Consider the following 22,961-nt stretch of genomic DNA (forward strand, 5'->3'; position numbering starts at 1 on the left):
TGGACCTAAAGTTTTATCCGAGTCCGTTTATATTTGTAAAAGTCTAACAACCTCATTTTAGGCCCTCCATATTATCTTTAAAAATATTTATATTATTTTAATTTAATTTTTTTTATATAGTAATCTTAATATTATTTTAATGTTTATATTAAAATAGTATTATATATTTAGTATATTTTATTTTTATTAATGTGTTATAAATTATATAATATATAAAGATAATATAATATAAAATATTATAAACTTAAAAACGGACTAGGCTTGACCTTGAATGTTCAAGCCCATGCCCGACCTAATATTTTTGCTTAAACCCATGTTTTAGGCGTAATATTTTTACCAAAATTTTCTCAAATTTCGGGTGAGCCATCAGACATGAATTTCGAGCAAGCCGTCAGGCATGGGCAAGTAACCCGACCCATGAACAAGTCTACTCACCATTAAATACTTAACTCAAACACTCACCTAGTTTACCCCAATTGTCCCTAAACTTTGAATAAATTACGTTTCAATCACCAACTTTCAAAAGTTATATAATTGTCATGAACATTATTGAATTGTTACATTTTTTTATTCTATATTTAAATATATAATAACCCGTCTTTCAGTGATTTTAAGACCACAAATTTTGACTTGTCAACTCATAAATATTAATTATTTATTATTATAGTCATTATAGTCGAGTTAAAATTTGGTTAAACATTTTCATTGTTTAGATAGTTAATTAGTTAAAAGGACTAAATTATAAAAGCTACAAAAGTTAGAAGTTAATTAAAAGTATTAAATCACTATGAAATGATGAATTGGTGGCCTGAAATGATAAAAATACCTAATATAATGATAAAAATACCTAATATAATGATGGTGGACGGTTAAGGCTAAACTTCTGGTTTTCCGGATTATGTAAAAAGAAAAAAAGAAGATAAATAAGCGAGCAATTAATAGAGTAAAATCTCAGCACAAATCTGATTCTGCAACACATGAGCTTTTTTTTACAACTTGAAAACGAGATATAAACATACTCTCTTTGGTTGGTTTTATGAACAAACCATATACATTTCTCAAGTCTAAATATGTTCCTTCTATACAATGCGAAATATTTGAAAAGGCATCTATCAATCAACCATTATTAAATTATTATTTAGATAATTTTGCATCATTTTGGGTTTCAGCTTTATAAGAGCTATGCAGCAAAACCAAATGTGCGTGTATTTTATATCAGAAACTGAAAGTTCACTAGAGATGGATTTACACCTTTTACATCTTCTCCTCACCGATGATCCATCGTGTCAACCGACTTGGATCTTCAGTAAATGATTTGCATGACACAGGAAAAATCCCGAGATCAGCACCAATTAGGTCATATTCCTTTAGAGCTTCAGCCATCTCGGCTTCAACAGATGCATCATCTACAACATCAATCGTGTTCATTTGTAGAACATCAGTGTAATGCTTCTCCCTTTCCAGATCATGTTGGAAAGGCTCCATGGCCGGTCCCTGGCATTTCAAACATTTTAAGAAAAGTAGTTAGCAGCAAATGGATAAGAACCCAGCTCCCTTCAACAAAAACTTAAGGATCAGATTTCAATTTTGAATCCTCTACGCCTTGTTAAGAAAAAAAAAACCCTTTAATCAAATATATGTACGTCATCATCAAATTGATAAGTAGTATTACCTGACATAATTCAGCGTAATGCCTATATATCTCACTGCTTTCATCTTGATCACCAAGAAGTGTTCCACCATACCAGCCATTGGCTTCATCAACAGACGTCATTGAGAGGTACCTTAAAGAGCAGAAAATACGTTACTATGAAACCATAAACTAGCATTAGCATTGAAAAGACTTCCAATTACAATGTAAAATTGTATATTTTTATCCTAAAGAGCTAAAGAAATCAAAAGTTAGAAAGAATAGGTTCTCTCTTTCTGTCAAAGAAACGCACGTTTGCATATGGATTTTATTTCCTTACTGCTGTTATTTCATCAGCCTCGGGACTTACGCTTTCATAAATTCCAAGTACTTCACAATGACTGTACAAATGTCATAAGTTCCAAGAACTTTCACTATGCTGTAAGACCATATATTCCTTCCCACATTAAGGCAAGAGCTTTTTGAAAATTTTTCTTTAATAACAAGATTAACAAATAATATAGAATAGTATATATATTTTTCATATAAACTCTTAAAATATTCCAAAAAACTGATAATACACAGAACTAACCTTATACTTCTATAACTACGCCTAAAGGTCCTATTCTTTCATGACTAACAAGCCTTCATCTACTTGGGAATCAACAAATGATATCATCTTCAAAATGTATAGTTTTACGTGTTATGGCAATTTGTTGTCACCTCGCATGTAATTACACTTGGCTAATGCATTCAAGACAAAGGGACCACGTTCACGCATGCACATTGGTGTCACTTTGCATGCAAGCACATAGGGTCTCAAACATTAAACAATCTATCAACCCCACCTTTACTCAATTTTCAGGCCTTGTTCATGCAAAGCCAACATTAGTGGGACACAGCAACAATCTAAACCAATATGATTCCTTCATGCTGTGAAAAAAAAAAGATCATGCATTTTTCCTGAGGTAAACAAGAATGAATGATACGAAAATACCTCTGGAAAATATCCTGTTCATCATCAACATAGGAAGAAAGCCAATTTAAGTCACAGAAATCGTCAAGTTTCATTTCACCATTTGCCCCTCCATTTTTAATTTCACGCACAGAGACTTTGGGGGCTGAGCCAACTTCTTCAAACTTTCTTTGGCCAAATAGCCAATTTGGACTTTTAAGCTGTATTTCACTGCACCAAAATTCCAAGGTTTAGGAGCAAGTAAAAGAATTTATCAATCTTGCCCTAGATATCAGTTGCAGCACGAGAACTCTAGTGCAGACCAAAGTTCCCACCCAAAATTTAGGCTAAAACAATTAGATAAATCCACTTTATCCTCAAAACCCTAACTGGCACTTGAGGGAGAAAAGAATTTCAGCCAGTTTACGACAAACTTGGGAAGTCCTTAAGCTGAATAAAAAAAGGTTAGACCACGTGAAATTGACATCCTTGGGTTAATATTGTATTTTGGAACTGGTACCATAGATGGTGGTCTAGTAAAAATGAACACCAGCACAAACAAGGTTTAAACTCCTCAGCAAGTGGTGCCTCAAAACTTATTTAAACAGCAGAACCTAGATGCAACTAAGATAAGCTTCAACTAGCCAACATAAGGTAAGACATAGAGCACATCCTGGCAAGAAATCAGGACCTAAAATACTCACAAATGGTTCAATTTTAAGGAAAAACATTGACTGCAGATAAAATATCAAAAAAGTATCAGATCAACTGGAATAGGCATGAGTATTGCTATTCAACAAAAGATAAGACAAACGCAAAAGGTAAAAGTAAAAAGAGCTACAAACAGAATATCAAAAAAATTATATAGCAGAGATAAAATGATATTTACGCTGCATCAGGTGCAACACCAGAATTTGCTGTAGGACCACCGGTTCTTTGATCTGGTTCACTACAAAGTCTTACATTTTTTATTGAACTACATGTTCGTTCTATCAGCTTATCAAATGATGTCAACTTCATCCGTGAAAAGTCTTCTCTACAAGCAGGAATGGGGGCAAGGATCTTTCCCACTACTCCTAAAGGCTTAACATTGTCCTCCACACTGCATATGGCAATTGGAAACAGTGAAAAAAGGTAAAAGAAAAGGTCCGAATTTTGATGACGATGATGATAAGAATAATGATGATAATATAAAAAAGGATTATTTATTATCACTGGCAGCAGAGTTCATTAACTCCACAAGTAGGGCTAAGAAACAGCCACAGGTATTTGGTTGATGTTTAGAAAAAATAGTAATAGCAATAATAAATGAGACATGTCGCAGTCTTTTAACCCCTTGTGGAGTTAAATAACTTCACTTCCAGTGTACCTAACAACAATATGGCATCATCAACAACAACACTGATATATGGATAGCTTGAAGATGAAGAGCGTAGCTTTACTGGTCAAAATAGATATGGAAACCTTACCACTTATCAGGGAATAGGTCATCTCCTGCGCCAGAAACATGAAGATAGTAATCAGAATCCAACTCCCAAAGAGCAGGTTTTCCTTCCTGTGGTTGGAAGTAGCCCAAAAATCTGGAAGAAGGAAAAATGGCTGATAGTTATAAGACACAAAAATTGCACAAAAGTACCAAGGCTATAGCATATACTAAATTGTCTCAACAAACCTGAAATGCCCCTACTTTCGGAAGGCACAGTTATCATGAAGATTAAAACCTTCAAGAATATCATTCACTAAAGAACATAAAAAAATGATAGATGGAAATGAATTACAAGTTTATAGCATCTTGCTTTTCACCGTCAGTGTAGGCATTACTATAATATCGCTTGATAGACTTGAGAAACTCTCTAGACTGGGTTGTAGCTTTCCACTTTCCCTGCCTCTCAGGAAAAACCTGAAGTTTGTAACAAATTCAATATTCTATGAGGATAATTCAAGAACATATGAACAACTTAAATACTGAATATCTTATGTTTTAGCTTTTCTTCTTTTTCTCCCTACCAACACAGGAATGGTTAAGATGATAATCTTACTGTGTTATGAGCAGCAGAACCTCCATACTGTTGGGCAAGAGCATCTCCCATGCTCTGGTACATGTCCATGAGAGCAGCAGCAATGCTACTATCAGGGTCCACTTTGGGCTTGTCTGTCAATCCCATTGCATGAAGTTGGCGACCTAAAGCTGCCAAGCCATAAGCATACTGCGCAACATTTGTGCGATCCAAACAGTCGATGCAGTTAGTTCGGAGTACTCCACTCTGAAATCTCGGAGGATCACCATCACAATTATCAGTTTTAATTTGCTGACTTAAATCACCCTCTCTTTCTCTACTGGTTAGAGAATTTGAATTCTCACTGCCGCTTCCAATCTTAACAAGATCGCCAGATTTACCTCTCAGATCTCTAAGAGATGCATCCCTGTAGTAATTGAAACAAAACTAGCATGCTGTCAATAAACTATTAGCAAATTTTATAGAGGTTACAAAGAACTGCCAAATTTCAAAATGAATAAAAATAAATCCTCGATATTATGTCCATAATTGGAAAATAATAATAGCTCTCTCTAAGAAATCTTTCTAGGTTTGATCTTTTCAAAGATATATTAAGAAGACAATAACGTCTTAGCAATCCTTAAAATTGTAACTTAATGGCCCATTTTTAATTCGAACTTCTTTTACTCATATTTGTTGGAATCAAGTGAGCATCATTTTTCCTAAAAATAAATTAGAAAAACCTAAGTATCAACATCTACATCAATATAAACAGGTTACTTCCCAAAAAAACTAAATAATAAGAAAAAAGAAAACACAATCATAAAATACAAAAATTGTAAAGAAGATGACATAAAGATTTGAATTTACAAACACAAATGAAAAATTGGCAGCAAATGAATTAAATTATATAAAACGAATGAAGATGGTACCTCCCAGTGCTTGTTCTATTAAGCTGATTGGCTCTTTTCTTAACAATGGAGGGTTTACCACTATAGTAAAAACTGGTCAAATCAAGAGCTTCACTAGCCACAGCACCCAAAACAGCCAAAACATTGGCAGACTTGCTTGAGATCAGAAAAGAAAACACAATAACATCTGTATAAGCTCAAATTCAGAGAGGGTGAAGGGAGGAAACCGAAGGTTGTGTCCATTTCATGGGAAATTTAACTTACCTCTTGGCGAACTTGTGAAAATCCCAGTGAATAAATTTCAGTTGATTCTCTTCTGAGAGAATTGCGTTCAAATACCCAACTGCATGAGCAAATTCACGCCTCAACATCATCTCTCTAGGTCTTTTCTCAACAGTCTGCATTTCCATATTTAATTTAATTAATAGATAAAAACTATAACAAAACTCAAACTGGTGAATAGTTAATTCGACAAAGAAGATAAACCATATAATTTCAATTGGCTTACATTACAAATTAACGAATCCAAATTGGCAGACCGGTAGTTGACCATCTTTTAATGGTATTAACATAATCATATAAATAAACATATTTGACAAGGAATCCCTAAGGATTCTTAAGTGGTGAAGAGTCGAGCTAACACCTCCTTTGTTGTATACAAAGAACTAGCAGGCTTTGTGCTCCTATACAGCGAGAGTAATATTTCTTTCAGAGAAGACTTTAAGAATATATTTCATGACATACTATTATGAAGTGTAAGAGATGCCACACTACTTATGGTCTGACTCCACAACCATTCCTAATTATTCTCAAAAGTGTTACTGTTATTATTCTAAATTCAGATCACACTTTGTAGCAATAAGAAGCCCACTGATTTTTTTTTTTTTTTTTGGGGGGGGGGGGGGCAAAACAAAAGCACCAAAGAAGCATTATGAATATGAAAGAATCAAAAAAATGTAACTACAAAGATGATTTTGCTACTAGAAGTCATCAGCAATGACTTTGAAAATAACCTTGATTAAATTAAGTACAATTATTGGATTGCCGTATCTCTTTGCCAAGTCCTCAAAATGCAATTTGGTTGCCTGGTATGTAGGATCATACCTCTGTACTGAAGCAAAAACAAAAATAAAGATTTTATTTACCTGAAGTTAGGGGTATGAAGATGCAGAAGGGTATAACAGAACTGTGGAAAAAAATATATAATTAAGCTGATTCCTTACATATTATATCAGGTTTAGGACTAAACCTTGAAGCTTCTTGGGACCAGAAAAGGGGAATTGAGCCACGCATCTGCACAACAGAACTCATCTTTCCCTTGCAAGAACCAGCCTCTTCATCAAGGATAATTTGTTCTGTTTCAACATCATTTGCAACCCTTCCTCGATCATTCACTCCCCTTTTCAAATACCTGAGATTAATGAAAAAGACACATGACTTACAAAGTAAACTATAACTATAAACTAGCAATTTTGGAAAGATTCCAAATCAAACCTCCCCCATCCCTTCTTTCTCTTCTCATCTCCTGGACCAGAAAAGTAGAAGCCAATGACAAGAAATTATTTGTATTTTCCAAGTTACTCTTTGCAATAATATTCAGCAAAGCTTCAAAGGATATAATTGAACAGATAAAAATATGTGGTTACTGTTGAGAATCTTTGATTATTTGATATTATTAAATAATATTTTTAGAGATTACAGCTGATATTTTTTAGAGATTCTAATTAAGAGATATTATTTCCTTAGTTGTTAAATCCTACATGTATATATAGTTCATATTTCTAAAAAATATATACTTTGAGAGAGTATTTTCCTCAATACATTAGAGTTTTTTCCACCCTAGCCCTATTTTTTTTATCTCACCGCCCCTACCATTGGAGTAGGCATCCACTCGCTGGTGAAACCCCAAACTCCGGTGACCAGAAGCCCATGCGCTGCCGCAAGTTTCTACAGTTCTGTTTCACGCGACACGTGTGGACTCCACCTGCTGCCGCCGTGTTTTTTCCGACGCTGTCGCTGTACTCTCTACTCTCTTCCGGTCATTCTCCTCTAAGTAGTTTTGTGTTTTGGCTAAGTTTTTATTAGTGTGGGATCTATTTGGTGTTTTTTTTTTGGCTGGTTTTTTATTCTAATTGTCCAGCATTATGTCTACAGACAAGAAGATCGTGATTCCAACCGATAATCCCTTGTTGCAAATTAGCCCTATGAAGCTTGAAGGACATAATTACTTTGCTTGGTGAAGATCCTGCTTGTTGTTTATCAAGGCTCGTGCCTTGCAGGGATATATCATTGGTAAATCGTCGAAACTTGAACTCACTAATTCCACCTTTAGTCAATGGGATTCAACGAACTCTCTTGTTATGGCATGGCTTATCAACTCTATGCAACCTCATATTTCCAAGCCCTATTTTTTGCTTGATGCTGCGGAAAAGATTTGGAATGCTGCTGCTCTCACCTACTCTTGTGTTGGGAATGATGCGCAAATTTTTTAGATTCATAATAAGGTCCATAGTACAAAACAAGGGAGTTAACGCTTTCTCAATATTTTGTTGAACTAAGTGGGTTGTAGCAGGAACTTGATTATTATCAAGATTTACAAGCGAATTGTGCCAAGGATGCTGAAAAATTTTAGAAGATGGTGGAAAAGGAGCATGTTTTTGATTTCTTGGCTAGGTTGAATACCGAGTATAATCAAATTCAAGTTCAAGTTCTTGGCAAGACTCCATTCCCTTCTCTCCATGTCACATACTCCTATGTACAACAAGAGGAGAGTCGTCGTGTTGTTATTCTCTATAATCCACCTTTACAGAAAGCTAGCCTCGTTGCTAACCAGGATGGTCCATTGGGTGGTAAGTCTACCAAGGATGACTTGACGTGTGACTACTGTGGAAAGCCTTGGCACACTAAAGATTCGTGCTGGAAACTACATGGTCGTCCCACTCTAAGTCGTGGTAGAAAAATTTGCTCGACTCTATGACAACAGAGGATAAGTCCACTTCAGCTGGAAGTTTTACCTCGAACAAGATTCAACATTTTCGACACATCTTGTCTCAATTGGATTCTACCTCAATTGCCAAGTCTTATCATGCGAACTCAAGTACTGTTTTAAATGCTCCATCCAAGGATTTAAATTGCGGTTGCGCCCGCGTTTTCGGTCGCGTTGCGTTTATTGCGATTGCGGACATAACGGATGCTATTGCGGTCACTGCAGGTATTGCTATCTTGAATTTTTTTTAAATTCACACAACCAATAATTAATAACAAAGTAAAAAAATAGATATCAACGGGAATAGCGGAAAAATAACGGGAATAGCGGCCCCTTATTGCTGCAATTGGTCGTTACCCGTTAAATTGTGATCGCGATCCACCGCTATTGGTGCGACTCCACTTCCCACCGCTATTTTCAGCAGTAGCAGTTTCGGACGGCGCCGCTACCGCTATATAACGGCCGCTACCCAACCGCTATTTTAATCCCTGGCTCCATCTACTTCTTGAATTATTGATTTCGGTGCGAACAGACATATGACAGGGTCAAACAAAAGCTTATTTAACCATACTACTTGTCCATCTAAAGATAGTGTGCGACTAGCCGATGGCTTTCTTACCTCCATCTTTGGAACAGATTCTGTTGTTTGTACTCCCAATATCACTTTATCCTCTATCCTCCATGTCCTTAGATTCCCAGTTAACCTTTTATCTATTAGTACTATCACTAAAGCCTTAAATTGCAAATCTGAATTCTTACCCGATCACTGTGTTTTTCAAGACCTCCAAACAGGGAAGACGATTGGCAGTGGTAGATTGTACAATGGCTTATATATTCTGGATCGATCGTCCAATGTCTCAAGCATTATTTGGAGACAATAAAGATATCAACCGGGAGATTATTCAATGGCATAGGCAGTTAGGACATCCATCATCATTTATTGTTCTTACCAAGGTGTTTCCTAATTTGTTTTCAAGAACTCAATTAGACTCTTTAGGTTGTGATGCTTGTGAGTTTGCTAAGCATACAAGAAACAATTATCCTTTGCGTAATAATAAAAGTACTATTCCTTTTGAGATTATTCATTCAGATGTTTGGGACCGTACTTGCCTTACTTCTTTATCTGGTAATCGTTAGTTTGTTACTTTTATTGACTGTTGCACTCGGATGACATGGATATTTTTATTAAAGTCCAAAAGTGATGTTTTCTCATGTTTTCGTTCTTTTCATAAATTGATTACTATTCAGTTTGATGCTAAGGTTAAGAGTTTGCGAACTAGTAATGGAACCGAGTATAACTTTAATGATTATTTGAAATCATATGGATTGTGCATCAGACCAGTTGTCCAAGAACAAACACTCAGAATGGTGTTGCTGAAAAAAAAATCGACATCTTCTGGAGGTGGCTAGATCACTTATGTTCACTATGAATCTCCCAAAGCCTTATTGGGGGGATACGATTTTAGTTGCGGCTTATCTTACTAATCGAATGCCTCTTAGGGTCCTTGATTTTAAAAGTCTCATAGAAACCTTACGGGGCAAGACAGATTACCCAGTTTCACTGAAGGTCTTTAGTTTTGTTTGCTTCGTTCATCTTCGACATGGGAGCAAACTAAATCCTCGAGTAGTCAAATGTGTTTTCATTGGATACTCTTCCATACAGAAGGGTTACAAATGTTATCATCCGCCACCTAGAAAGTATTATGTAAATATGGATGTAACATTTCGTGAGGATGAACCCTACTTTTCTTCATCACACCAATCTCTTCAGGGGAAGGTTATTGAAAATGAAAAGATGACACCTTGTTATGTTACTCTTCTGAGGGAGAATTTAATTCCAGCAGAGATTTTGTTTCAATATAAGACTAGTGGACGATTGTTGGATAAGCCTGATTTAAGGACATACACTAGAAAAGGCAAGAAAAAAGATGCCATCTTACAATCTACTTTATTCCCTGACTCCTCACTATTAGGTGAGTCTACTTTACCTCCGATTGCTACTGATTTGGAATTACCAATAGCCCAATGAAAAGGTGTTAGAACTTGCACTATACATCCTATCTCTTATCTCTGACTCTATCTCTTATGATTCCTTATCCACATCTTATAGAGCTTTTGCTTTGTCTTTATTCTTTATTTCTGTTCCACAGGATTGGCGAGAAGCTATCATTGATCCAAGATGGAAGAAAGCTATGATTGAAGAAATGAGGGCTTTAGCAAAAAATGAGACGTGGGAACTAGTTAATCCTCCTAAGGGGCAGAAAATGGTTGGCTACAAATGGGTGTTTACCATCAAGTATAAGGATGATGGTTCAATTGAAAAACTCAAAGCTAGATTAGTAGCGCAAGGATAGACTCAGACATATGGAATGGATTATCAAGAAACATTTGCTCCAATTGCTAAATTGATCACGATTGGGATCCTTTTATCGTGTGCGGCAAATCTTGATTGGGACTTACAACAATTTGATGTAAAGAATGACTTCTTACATGGAGACCTAGAAGAAAAGAATGTATATGAAAGTTCCTCCAGGATTCGAGGATAAAAATACTCAAGGGAAGGTATGTAGACTGAAAAAGACCTATATGGACTAAAGCAATATCCCATAGCCTGGTTTGACAGATTTAATAAGGCCATGGCGTCATTTGGCTATCAACAAAGTAATGTTGATCATACTCTCTTTATAAAACATCACAAGGGTAAGATTACTTTCCTTATCGTTTATACTGATGACATAATTGCGACAAGAGATGACAAGGAAGAAATGGCCTGGCTTAAAAAAAATTGGCTGATTAATTCAAAATAAAAGACTTGGGAAAGTTACAATATTTCCTCGAAATAGAAGTGGTCAGATCGAAAGAGGGAATTTTTATTTCCCAAAGAAAATATGTCTTAGACCTTCTGACAAAGACTAGCATGTTAGGTTGCAAACCAGCCGAATCACCTATTGAGAGTAATCACAAGTTACAAGCTTGGTGAAACGATGGATAAAAAGAGATATCAAAGGCTCGTCGGATGTTTGATTTATCTCACTCATATTCGACCTATATAGCCTATGCTGTTAGTTTAGTAAGTCAGTTTATGCATAATCCTCGCGAAGCTCATATGCAGGCAATATTGCGAATTTTGTGCTATTTGAAGTCTGCACCACGCAAAGGTATTATCTTCTCAAAAAATAGTCATCTTAAAATAGAAGTATTTACAGATGTAGATTGGGCTAGCTCTCTTGATGACAGAAGGTCTACAACGGGTTATTGTACTCTTGTGGGAGGAAACTTAGTCACTTGGAGGAGCAAGAAACAAAGTGTTGTGGCTTGATCAAGTGCAGAGGCTGAGTATAGGGCCATGGCACAAGGAGCTTGTGAGCTTTTATGACTACAAAAAGTATTGGAAGAGCTGAAGTTGTTGAACGAAAATGGATCAACCTTGTACTGTGACAACAAGGCGGCCATCAACATAGCTCAAAATCCAGTACAGCATGATAGAACCAAACACATCAAAATAGATAATCATTTTATCAAGGAAAAAGTAGCCAGTGTTGCCTTAAGTCTATCTTACCTAGCATCCGAAAAATAGTTGGCTGATGTTTTTACTAAAAAGCTTAACTGTAAGAATTATCATAATCTTCTTTCCAAGTTAGGCATGCAAGACACCTATGCACCAACTTGAAAGGGAGTGTTGAGAATCTTTGATTATTTGATATTATTAAATAGTATTTTTAGAGATTACAGCATTTTAAAGATTCTAATTAAAAGATATTATTTCCTTAATTGTTAAATCCTACATGTATATATAGTTATACATATTTCTAAGAAATATATACTTTGAGAGAGCTTTTTCCTCAATACATTAGAGTATTCATCTCTAATTTCATCAGTTATTGCTTTTTTTTCCAAATTACATCTTAAACAATTATAAACAAGCAAAAAAAGAAGAATAAGAAGGTAAATATCTTGGAAACTCGAGACAGGTACAAACCATCATAGCATGCTTGCTAATAACACATTTAGAAAGGATTTACCTATTCTAGCACTCGAATAATCACCCAGGAAGTAAAAACAAAAAGAGAAGCAACAACAGAAGCCTTCAAACCCAAACAAAACCAAATAATAATTGTAATAAATCAAATACTGATATTTGAACCAACCAAGGATAAAAGGACAGCTAACACACGTTGAAATGTGGAAGAGTGATATATGATTATAAAAGGCATTGCAAAGGAATTCTGGAAAATCACTGATTTTTAGTTTATCTTTCCATTTTGGAGGAGAGTTCAAAATTTTCCCATCCTTCAAAATTCCAGAGGATCCAATCATTCACTTCTTGTTGTAACCATTATAAATAATAACTAACACAAAGGCAACATGAAAAATTATATCCTCATTAATCTAACCACCATCATTCTCATGAATCTCATTCATCGCGGCTAAATGCAGAAATCAATCGCCCTTAGGAACTGCTGGCCATCATATTCAACTCTTTCTTCATTTGTTATTATACCACCAGGTTACCGTTAAACCTACTGTCTTTAGATTCAGTTTTAGCCCTAATTAATCAATCTTCAGATTCTGAGCATTCTTTCAACTCTAGTGTGCAGTTAACTCCCTCTTGTCAACTAACCCTTTTTCTCTGCAAAAAACTCATCCAGAAATATAAGCTTCAACATGGTTGTTAGGTTCATCCATACAAATGTAATAAGGATTTAGATAAGACCATTAGGTTAAAGCTATTGTACTAGGAAATATCACACTTCTAATTCCTCCTTATTCATATCTGTTAATAATATATATCTCTAACTGATACTCTTTTTCTCTAAGACCTACATTAAAGCTTCCCCAGGAAATCCCTCATAAACACTTTATAGATAAATGAAGCCATATGAAGATCTTTTTTTATTTTCCCCATACTTCTTCATCAAGCTCTCAAGTAAATTCCACTGAATATAAACCAACTGATATTATGTTATGCGCCTTGGCGTAGGATCTAGTCACAGGTCTAGACGAGAAAGAATTCTTGCTTCGACCTATGGTTACTCAAAAGGCAAATTCGTCCTTGACTGAACCCCCTCTCAAAATAACGTTTCTTTTGATAGAACAATTGCTTACCTCTTTATTTCATATTGGCAGCCTATTATAGATGGTTAATAACAAAGGAAAGAGTCCTAATTGACATAAAATAGAATTCCTAACTTAGTTTATGAAGGAAACAAAAGCCTAATATAATAGATAAAATAAGTAAAACTAAAACTCTTAGTAAAACTTGATATAATAAATAAATAAAACTAAAAACTCCTATTGCAATTAAAGCGTCCATATCATATTATCACTCCTACTCCTACTCCTACCTCAAACTACTACATATGACATTATAATGAGGTTAATGCCTATCAGTCATAAATTGACCCTTTGACTAATAAAGTGATACCAACATGCCTAAAATTTTAAATTGGAGAAAACCGAGCAAAAAGGAGACTTTATTTCTGACACTTTTCAAGAAAAATGTATTCAAATATTTAGTGCACCAAGGTCTGAGTTAGAAATATCCAAACAAACCAAGTAAAGAATACAATTTCTGAACAAAATGGCAGCCCTTCAAGTTGAAAACATATGTCAATATATTCCAATGGTTGAATTGAAATGGCCTGTAAAATAAAAGGATGAAAGATGCATGCAAAGCAGACCTTACCGTGTTCCAGCAAAATGCCGAGATCGTCTAGAAACTAGGGTAACACTAAAGTCCCTCCCAAAGATTGATAGCCGAATCTGCATTAAAGTAGCCAGAAAGAGAGAGAGAATTGGTTGAATATGCAACAAGTATTACAGCAAAGTTAAATAAAAGTTTTATATACATAACACATCGTTTTAAACAAAGACTTTCAGCATCACTAAAAATTAAACATCAAAGGCCAGCTTCCTTTAAAATAAATGAAAAATAAATCGTAAGAAAAGTATTCAAAGTTTGTTGTGTAACTGTATCAAATATTATCAAAGTTACAGTAAATTATATCTCAAACCTTTCAGAAATCTTACTTCACATTCAAGATTCCAGATTATTTAATTTTACTATGTAGGAACATACGTCTGAATTAAACCTGACTGAAATTTTTCTTGTCCATGTATAGAGGCAAATGGAAAAAGAATATAAATAAAGGCCGACATAGCCAAAAAAAAAGAACCAGAAGCTTATGGCAGTAAACGTAAGACAAGAAGAACCTAACAAGGCATAAATGATGACTTATTACAACTAGCCGTAAAACTAATTCTACAAAATGAAAATGAATAAAAAGTATTCAGTGCAGCAAAAATATGCAGCCAATATTTTAATTACCTGTTTAAAATGCCCATGAACTAATGCAATTGTCCAAATAGTGTTACTGCATCTTGAGCGTATGGCTTGGGTTAGATAGGCATTCCAAACAAATATGTTATCATATGGCATCCTTTCTTCACCCATGGCTAAAACATTTTTTTGCAAACTTTGCATTATGGGATATGTATAACTGTAGAAAAAATCTTTGGTCAAGTCCACACTGGAAAGCAGCTTTTTGTACCTGAAACCAAAAACAATAGATTAAGAATAATTAAAAAGCTACTAAAATTAGACCCTAATTCCATTAGAAAGTGAGAATTATGTAAAAAGTATGGGAAGAAGAAGAAAAACTTAATAGCAGAATGCAAGAAAAAAAGAATAAGGAGAAGCCTACAACATAAATTATGTACAATATTATTTAGTTTCACAAAAATCACAGATCTAAATGGCAAATATAATTGTTGATAAACATATAAGGATTGATTTTCATGGCAGCCCTTACAATTACTAAAAGGTATTAAACAAAAGCAAGATCTTATTAAAATAGATAAATATCCAAACAGGTCTCCACACACAGCACTATATGGCATTCAAGATTGGAAAACTACATATCTTTAAACTTGGGAGACTGTTCCCATAACAAATTGCTCTATGTTCTTATAAAGCAAAGTAAACAAGGCCTGAAGGTAATTTTGCCTGTTGGAGAAGATAATGTCACTGATTCTCTGTTCAAATTAAAGTAGATAAGCAGAGACCAAATATGGAAAGGGGAGATAATGCATTTCCATGTTTCTGCTGCCTCACTGCTTACAAGTTACAACATAATATATCTACAAGATGATTTAGTTTTAACATTCTTTTTCTGATGTAGTTACGGAGAGAAACCATATATTAAAATGATGACTATCATTTCTGATATAGATATAAGGATAAATTTGCACGATAGCAGTTATATAATTACTTTAAAGAAAGCAAGATCTTATTAAAAGGAATAAATCTCCAAACAGGACTCCACACGTATAGCACTAAATATGGTTTAACATCGGAATATCACTAATCTTTAAAACTGGGAGCATTTGTTCATTTAACAAATATCTGTAACCTCTGAGTTCTTATAAAGCAAATGAAGCAAGGCCTGACGGCTGATTCAAGAAGATCAACACAACTGATCTCCATTCAAATTAATTATATTAGCAGAAACCAAAAATAGTGAGAGCAGATAGAGGATTTCCCTATTCTACTCTCATCACTTCTCCGTTGACCCACTTAGGTAACAAAAATAATTCATTATCTCCATAAAGTAAAAATTATGAAACCAAGAAACTATAAATGCTACCTAGCAACCTACTAATAGTAAAAAAAAAACCACTTCTAATGGTACGTTTCAGTGTCAATATATAGATTAGTCTTCCAATTGCATCCATATTCTACAAAAATATTTCTAGGAATGCAAGAGAGATAAATGAATAAATTGGATGCAGGTAATGTCAAAAAGATATAGAAATTCTAGTTTCAAACTGAATTAAAAAAAAAAAAGGAATAAATAAGATCCAGAGGTTTTCACCAAATCCTAAAACTAATTATGAAGCTTGCAAAGTAAAGGAGATACCTCAGCTCAGTTTTAGAATGCGCTATGTCGGATTGAACAGAAACATGAGGAACTGTGATCAACTGACTCTCATCTATGCTATATATTGCATGACCACATATACTACCAATTTGCTGTCGCTTTGTAACCAGAATCAAGTAGTATGATTCCAAAAACTTGATGCAACCTAAAAAGATTCCGACACGTAGTACTGAGTTTAATAGAAACAATTCCTTCAATACCTCAAAAACAAAACAAGAGAGAGTAAATTGTCACTAACCCACAATCCCGAAAACTTTTGCCACAAAGTTTAAGCCCCCAGTGGCACGATTTCCTTCGGCAATCCGCTGAAGCAAGTTTTTGATCTCTTGTGGTGAATAAACCACTGGGTCTTCACTGATATTAAGATCAGATCGTTCAGATCTATCAATTTTCAAGACCCGAAAGAATTTCTTGTTCCTATCACTCCCAATTAAATAATACCTCTGTTTAAAGAAACCAGAAAAAAAAAAACTCAATCCTGAACAAAACAAGATTAAAATCATACATAAAAGTAATCTAATTACCCAGATTGCAATTTTCAGAGCGACCAAACAGCAGCCTCAAGATTCCTTGATAATCAATTTTAGTCGCTTCAGATTTAAGAGAAATTCTTTACTTCTTTCACTTTTTTTTTTTAATATTGTGATTTTGGTTTCTTCTGCTCGAAATTTCTCCTTTTTTCTCCCGCAGTAAGCAGAAAACTTGAGAATCGAATACAAAACCCTAATTTCCACTTTTTTCCATCTTTTTATCTTAAAAGGATACTAATTCAAGAACAATTACACAGCAACTAACCTTATGCAAAAATGAACAAAAATAATAATTTAGAGCATTCTCTTCCTTGTTGCTAAAATTAAGAGAACTGTATGATTTTGCCATGAGAACAAACACAGAAAAGAAAGGACTGTTACCGCTCGGGTTTCGTAAAGCCGGAACTTTTCAAGAGAATAGGAATTGGGATCGGCCTCCGGATCAATGGAAGGATGGATCTTAGCGTATGGAAGAGACAAATTGGTTTTCAAATTCTCCAATTTTGCCATTTTGGTGGAAAAATTTTGGGACTCAATTCAATTTATGCGTTATGTCTTGGACATTTGGTTTTGGTTTTCTAGTTAGTTTTCTTTGACGATTAAAACATTTTTGGATTTCTGGGACTCTTAACAGAGTTGGCTTTGGCTATATAGTCTTTGCCTATTCGATTCCTAACCCACTGTGTTGGCGCCGGCCGCGTGGTGTCATTGAAGTAACTTACAAATATAGAGTAAATTATACAGAGAGTCTTTTAACTATTATTAAATTTTATTTTGTTATAAAATAATTATTTAACTATTCGATTTTGTTATTTTAATTATCTACAGTTAAATAATTAATGGAAATATAACTTGTTATCTTTTATTTGTATGCATATAATAGCTTTTTTATTTACGATGCATATATTAATTGTATGCAATAATTAAATTATATTTGATTATTTCTTATAATTTTCATAAATTTTTAACGTGTTATTAATAATATGGTTATGAAATTAAAATATAATAATATTTAAGTTTAATTTTAAAAATATGATAATTAATATTAGACTAAATTTAAATAAAAATATTTTTAAAAATATTTTTAAAATATAAATATTATAATAATAGATTGGGTGTTTAAATACACAAAGAAAACAAAAAAAAGGGGGGAAGGAGAGTACTTATTTTATATCAAAAGCTCTAATAATCTCAATAGGATTAAGCCTCACATTTATACAAGAGAATAGCTAATGAACCAACCAAGAAACTCAGTCTAACAATCATCCTAACCGATTCTTAGCTGATACATTAACTGAAATTGAAACAGATTACATTGAACTAACTAACTTAACTAATAGCAACTGCTAACAGAATTACCTAACTTACTTAACTAGCAACTACAACATTTACTGGTCCTCCTAGTGACTTATTCTTCTTCTTGTTTTTGTTTATACTTGCTAACAACACCAAAGCTAAACCTAAACTTGTTGAAAAAAGGTGTGAATAAAGGTTTGGTAAGCTCATCTCCAATCTGATCCTGTATTGGAACATGATCAACCATCAATTTGCTTGTTTTCACTTTCTCTTTAACAAAGAATAAGTCCAATTCTACATATTTGAACTTGGAATGCATTACTGGATTGGCTAAAACAACCACTGCACTTGAATTATCACACACACAACAGTTTGGCCTTTAATTCTAACCTTTAACTCAACCAACGATGATTCCAACCAGATAATCTCAGCAGTAGCATAAGTTAAACCCCTATACTCAGCCTCTCAGTGGAACGAGATGTAACACCCCTTACCCGTATTCAACGCTGAAAGAGGGTACGAGGCATTACCGGACTTATCACATTAACAAACATACAATTTTGGGTTATAAATTTTGCACCCAAATTAGAACCATTAATATTCAATCACAATGTGTAACACCCCCTAACTCATATCCGTAGCCGGAATAGGGTTACGGAGCATTACCTGATATTTGGAATCAAATATGAACATTACATAATTATCTAACAACCATATTCTTTCTCATATGATATCCTAATCAATTCAATATTACTTCATTCAAATCAAATCTAATTTTCATACCAAAACATAATATTTATAATCTTAACATAGTACATAAAATTATATATATATATATACATATGTATTCAATAACATTTTATAACATATTTTGCAACAGTTTTCAAAATGAAAAATACAAATGTCATATGTACATGCCTTTACCAAAAAGATATGTACTTCACCATAATGAGTTCGGGATTGGCCTTAGATACTAATTCAGCAATTTGACTTTAACCTAACCTGCGCATAAAAACAAACCATACACTGAGTATAAAACTCAGTGGTATTTCTATAATCCGAATACTTTAGAAAAAATAATATTTTAAAGCATACACATTTTATCATACGGTAGACATAGTTTTACAAATAACCATTTCATAGATAAAGTATTTGCACTCATTCTATTCAATCAATTTACTATCCCGATAGCTTTCACTATATGACACAATCATGTGTCTCAAATCACATTTCAATTCATTCTTCGATTTCAATCATAGCACTATCTCATTCAACAACCATTCTATGAGCACATGGTTCATACATTTCATTTTCATGTCTCAATTCAATTCATTTATTTACCCCTATTAACATGAATCAGACTCAGATGGATACATGGATCCAACCAAAACACACCAGTATGGCACCCAGTGCCTCATCGAATAATTCGAAGTAATAGAGTGACACTCAGTGTCTCATCGGCCTTGCCGAAGTAAGTTGGTACCCAACACCTCATCAAATTTATCCGAAGTAATAATATGACACTCAGTGTCTCATCGACTCGTGGTCGAAGTATCCTTGAACACTTCCAATCCTATGGCATACCAACTATATCCGACTCAGCCCGACTAGTTAATAGGGTATTTAAATCACATATAACCTCAATTCAATCACAATTTCTCACATTTTCAATTTAATCATTTTCCACCTTTCAATCAATATTCAATCCATATATTCACACAGTTTCACAATTCAGTACATTTTCATTCAATTCAATATCAATACTCACCTTAATTTATCTTACCATGCATATTAATCATTATTCACAATTAATAATAAATAAATTTGAATTATAATAATATAAACCAGGAATTCCGAGCTATTCCACGTCGACTTTATCTTTCTCCTTTTTAGTCGAGGATTCTGGTATGGCGTTAGCTACGAAATTAAAACAATTAAAATTCATCAATACAACACAATCTATTTTCATATTGAAAATTTTAATTTTTACTCAATATTTGCCTAAATTTCAATTTAGTCCCTAAATCGAGACTAACTTTATTTCTCACATTTAATTTTTTATTTTCATGCAAATTCCACTTTAGACTAAATTCAACTCCCTATTTTCACATAAATTCCTAAATTTTGAATTTTTCACAATTTAGTCCCTATTACATAAAATTTACAATTTATTCTACAGTTCATTTCTTTTTCATTTCTAACTTGAAATCTATCAATTTAGTCCCTAATACTCTAATTATTCAACATAGACAACATTTAAAAAACTCAATAATTTGAAAATCTATCAATTTAGTCCCTAATACTCTAATTATTCAACATAGACAACATTTAAAAACTCAATAATTTCTAAAATTTTGACATGGGTTGGATAGCATTTAATATCGAGATTCCAAAAACATAAAAATTACAAAAAAAACGACTAAATTGACTTACCAATTAAGTTTGGAACCCTTAAAAATCCTAGCTTTTTCTATTTATTTATTCTTTCTTTATTTGTTTTATATAATATAATATAATATAATATATATTTATACTTATATGTTAAGTAAAAGATATTTTAATATAATATATATTAAATTCAAAAAAATCTTCCTTATGCGGCTTCATTTATGAGCAATGACATAATTCCTTATTTAGCCCCTTTAATTTTCTTTAATGTATAATTCAACTTTCACCTTATATGCAATTTAGTTCTTATACCTAATTACTTTTAATTCAAGCAAATTCACTTAATTGAAACCTAATTAACTACATAACTAGCTTTGTAAATATTTTTAATAAATATTTACGAATCCGATTTTCGAGAACTGAGTCTCGGGAATGCATTTTTTTAATTTGATCCTTTTTAATTAATTAACTATCAAAACGTTAAAAATTTCCTAACGAAACTTTAATACTAACTCAATGACACTCCGTAAATATTTATAAAAATATTTACAACTCGATTTATGAAATCGAGGTCTCGATACCTCGATTTCAAAACTAATTAATTTGATAAATATTTCTAAAGAACAAATCACTAATTCATAAGCTTTCCTAAATTCACGATTGCCTCATAAATACTAAATAATAATTTATAAGCTCACTTGTCAGATTTTAGTGGTCTTGAACCACTTTTTCTGACATCACTGAAAATTGGGTTGTTACACAATGTCCCTATTACGAGCCTACAAGGCCGAAAATGTGCATTGGAAGTTATTCGGGACTAAAGCGAGTACTTTAGAAATTTTTACAAAACATAAAAAATTTTCCACTAAAAAGGGGTCACACGCCCGTATGGATATAGGACATGCCTGTATGGGTAGGCCGTATGGTCACACACGCCCGTGTCCCGACCCTATGTAACTTTTTGACTTGTAACTCATGAACAAATTGAGATCACACGGCCAAGTCACATGCCCGTGTGCTAGGCCGTGTGGAAAATTAATTTTCATAAAATAGGTGCAGATTCACACAGCCAGGGCACACGCCCATGTTCTAGACCGTGTCATCCACACGGCTGAGACACATGCCCGTGCCTCTGCCCATGTGCTCAATTCTGAGCATTCTGTTTCTCAAAATTTAGGTGCAGGGGACACACGGCTTAAACACATGCTCGTGGGGCAAGCCGTGTGTCGTACACGGCTTAGAGACATGCCTGTGTGTCTACTTGTGTGGACAAAAATAAGGCTATTTGTCAAGCCATTTTGCCACCCTTTAATGCACACACCTACACAACATAACATAGCACTAATCCAAGCATATACATACAACCAACATCCACAACCAAGACATCAACACATCATCCAAGAAAAGCATCATTTGGCCTTATTAGCCCACTTCCAATGGCCTTATGCAAAATGAACTTCTAACCAATATAAGCCAACACATTTGGCCAAATCAATTATGACACATAACAAAATGACCAAGTCCCCTATACATTCCATAACTCAAAATGTTGAATTCATTGGTACCAAAATAATTTTTGATAGTGTGAGTAGATCTCCGACGGTCTCCGAACCCCGAGCTAGCTTGGTGACATTATAAGACAAGGGAAAGAAAAGGGAGTAAGCTATATAGCTTAGTGAGTTCCTATGCAAATAACAAGCATCATAACCACACATGTAACATAAAATTAACATGATGAAGATTAGCATGAACATTATCAAAATCTCATAGTCATAACTTACTCAATCATAATCCTACCAAGAGTTCATCACATATCGAGCTCATTACTTGTGAGTTTTACGTACATACTTGTACCAACTTGCAGTATAGCCATATCTTTTCACAACTTTGACATTTCCGTTGAACACTAAGAATATTAACGGATACTCGAAAATCTTGCACATAAGTGCCATATAAGTAGCCGAAGCTACCTCATATCTCATAATACATATGGGCTCGTTTTTTAGCTATTCAGAAGCCTGCTCACACAAGCTGTCAGTTAGGACGTAGCTACACAGTGCTGCTCACACAAGCTGTCAGGTATCCGCAACACATGCCGGACTACCCAGCCATTGGTAGGACGTATAAAACTAGCACCCGGATTACATAATCCCATATACACATGGGTTCCTAGTGACATGTCACTAGTATCCTATTCTATTCCTAGGGTTCAACTGGGATTTCTCGCTTGTCAAAACTTTGTCGAATACATCCAAAGAGTCAATCACAATTCATACAATATTAAAGCATTTAAAACATAAATATAACAATGTATTATTTACATACGAA

The 22,961-nt window shown here is 34.0% G+C and overlaps 1 protein-coding gene across 2 annotated transcripts; it reads right to left on the reverse strand.

Moving 5' to 3' along the window:
* Positions 1–966: 966 nt before the first annotated feature.
* On the reverse strand, positions 967–17,702 carry LOC108456721 (phosphatidylinositol-3-phosphatase SAC1). 2 transcript variants are annotated; one of them, XM_017755343.2, is made up of 16 exons: positions 17,331–17,702; positions 16,658–16,862; positions 16,399–16,564; positions 14,808–15,030; positions 14,166–14,242; positions 6,717–6,904; positions 6,507–6,604; positions 5,758–5,891; positions 5,515–5,649; positions 4,625–5,009; positions 4,364–4,485; positions 4,055–4,165; positions 3,475–3,687; positions 2,628–2,816; positions 1,673–1,784; positions 967–1,494 (listed from the first exon to the last, which is right to left on the reverse strand). In XM_017755343.2, the coding sequence occupies exons 1-16, from the start codon at positions 17,457–17,459 to the stop codon at positions 1,255–1,257; spliced, it is 2,727 nt and encodes a 908-aa protein (XP_017610832.1). In that variant the 5' UTR covers positions 17,460–17,702; the 3' UTR covers positions 967–1,254. The 2 variants fall into 2 exon arrangements, with proteins under 2 accessions (XP_017610832.1, XP_052881767.1); XM_053025807.1 differs by lacking the exon at positions 17,331–17,702 and adding an exon at positions 16,944–17,308.
* Between the last annotated feature and the right edge of the window lie 5,259 nt (positions 17,703–22,961).

This window comes from Gossypium arboreum, chromosome 3, assembly GCF_025698485.1.
Source record: "Gossypium arboreum isolate Shixiya-1 chromosome 3, ASM2569848v2, whole genome shotgun sequence".
Taxonomy (NCBI): domain Eukaryota; kingdom Viridiplantae; phylum Streptophyta; class Magnoliopsida; order Malvales; family Malvaceae; genus Gossypium; species Gossypium arboreum.

Coding starts and splice junctions, on each gene's coding strand:
- LOC108456721 (XM_017755343.2), bottom strand. CDS start 17,459: ATGGCAAAATTGGAGAATTTGAAAACCAATTTGTCTCTTCCATACGCT. Junction 1,785..2,627: donor GAACAGGATATTTTCCAGAG/GTATTTTCGTAT, acceptor CTGCTCTTTAAG/GTACCTCTCAATGACGTCTG. Junction 1,495..1,672: donor ATTACGCTGAATTATGTCAG/GTAATACTACTT, acceptor TTGAAATGCCAG/GGACCGGCCATGGAGCCTTT.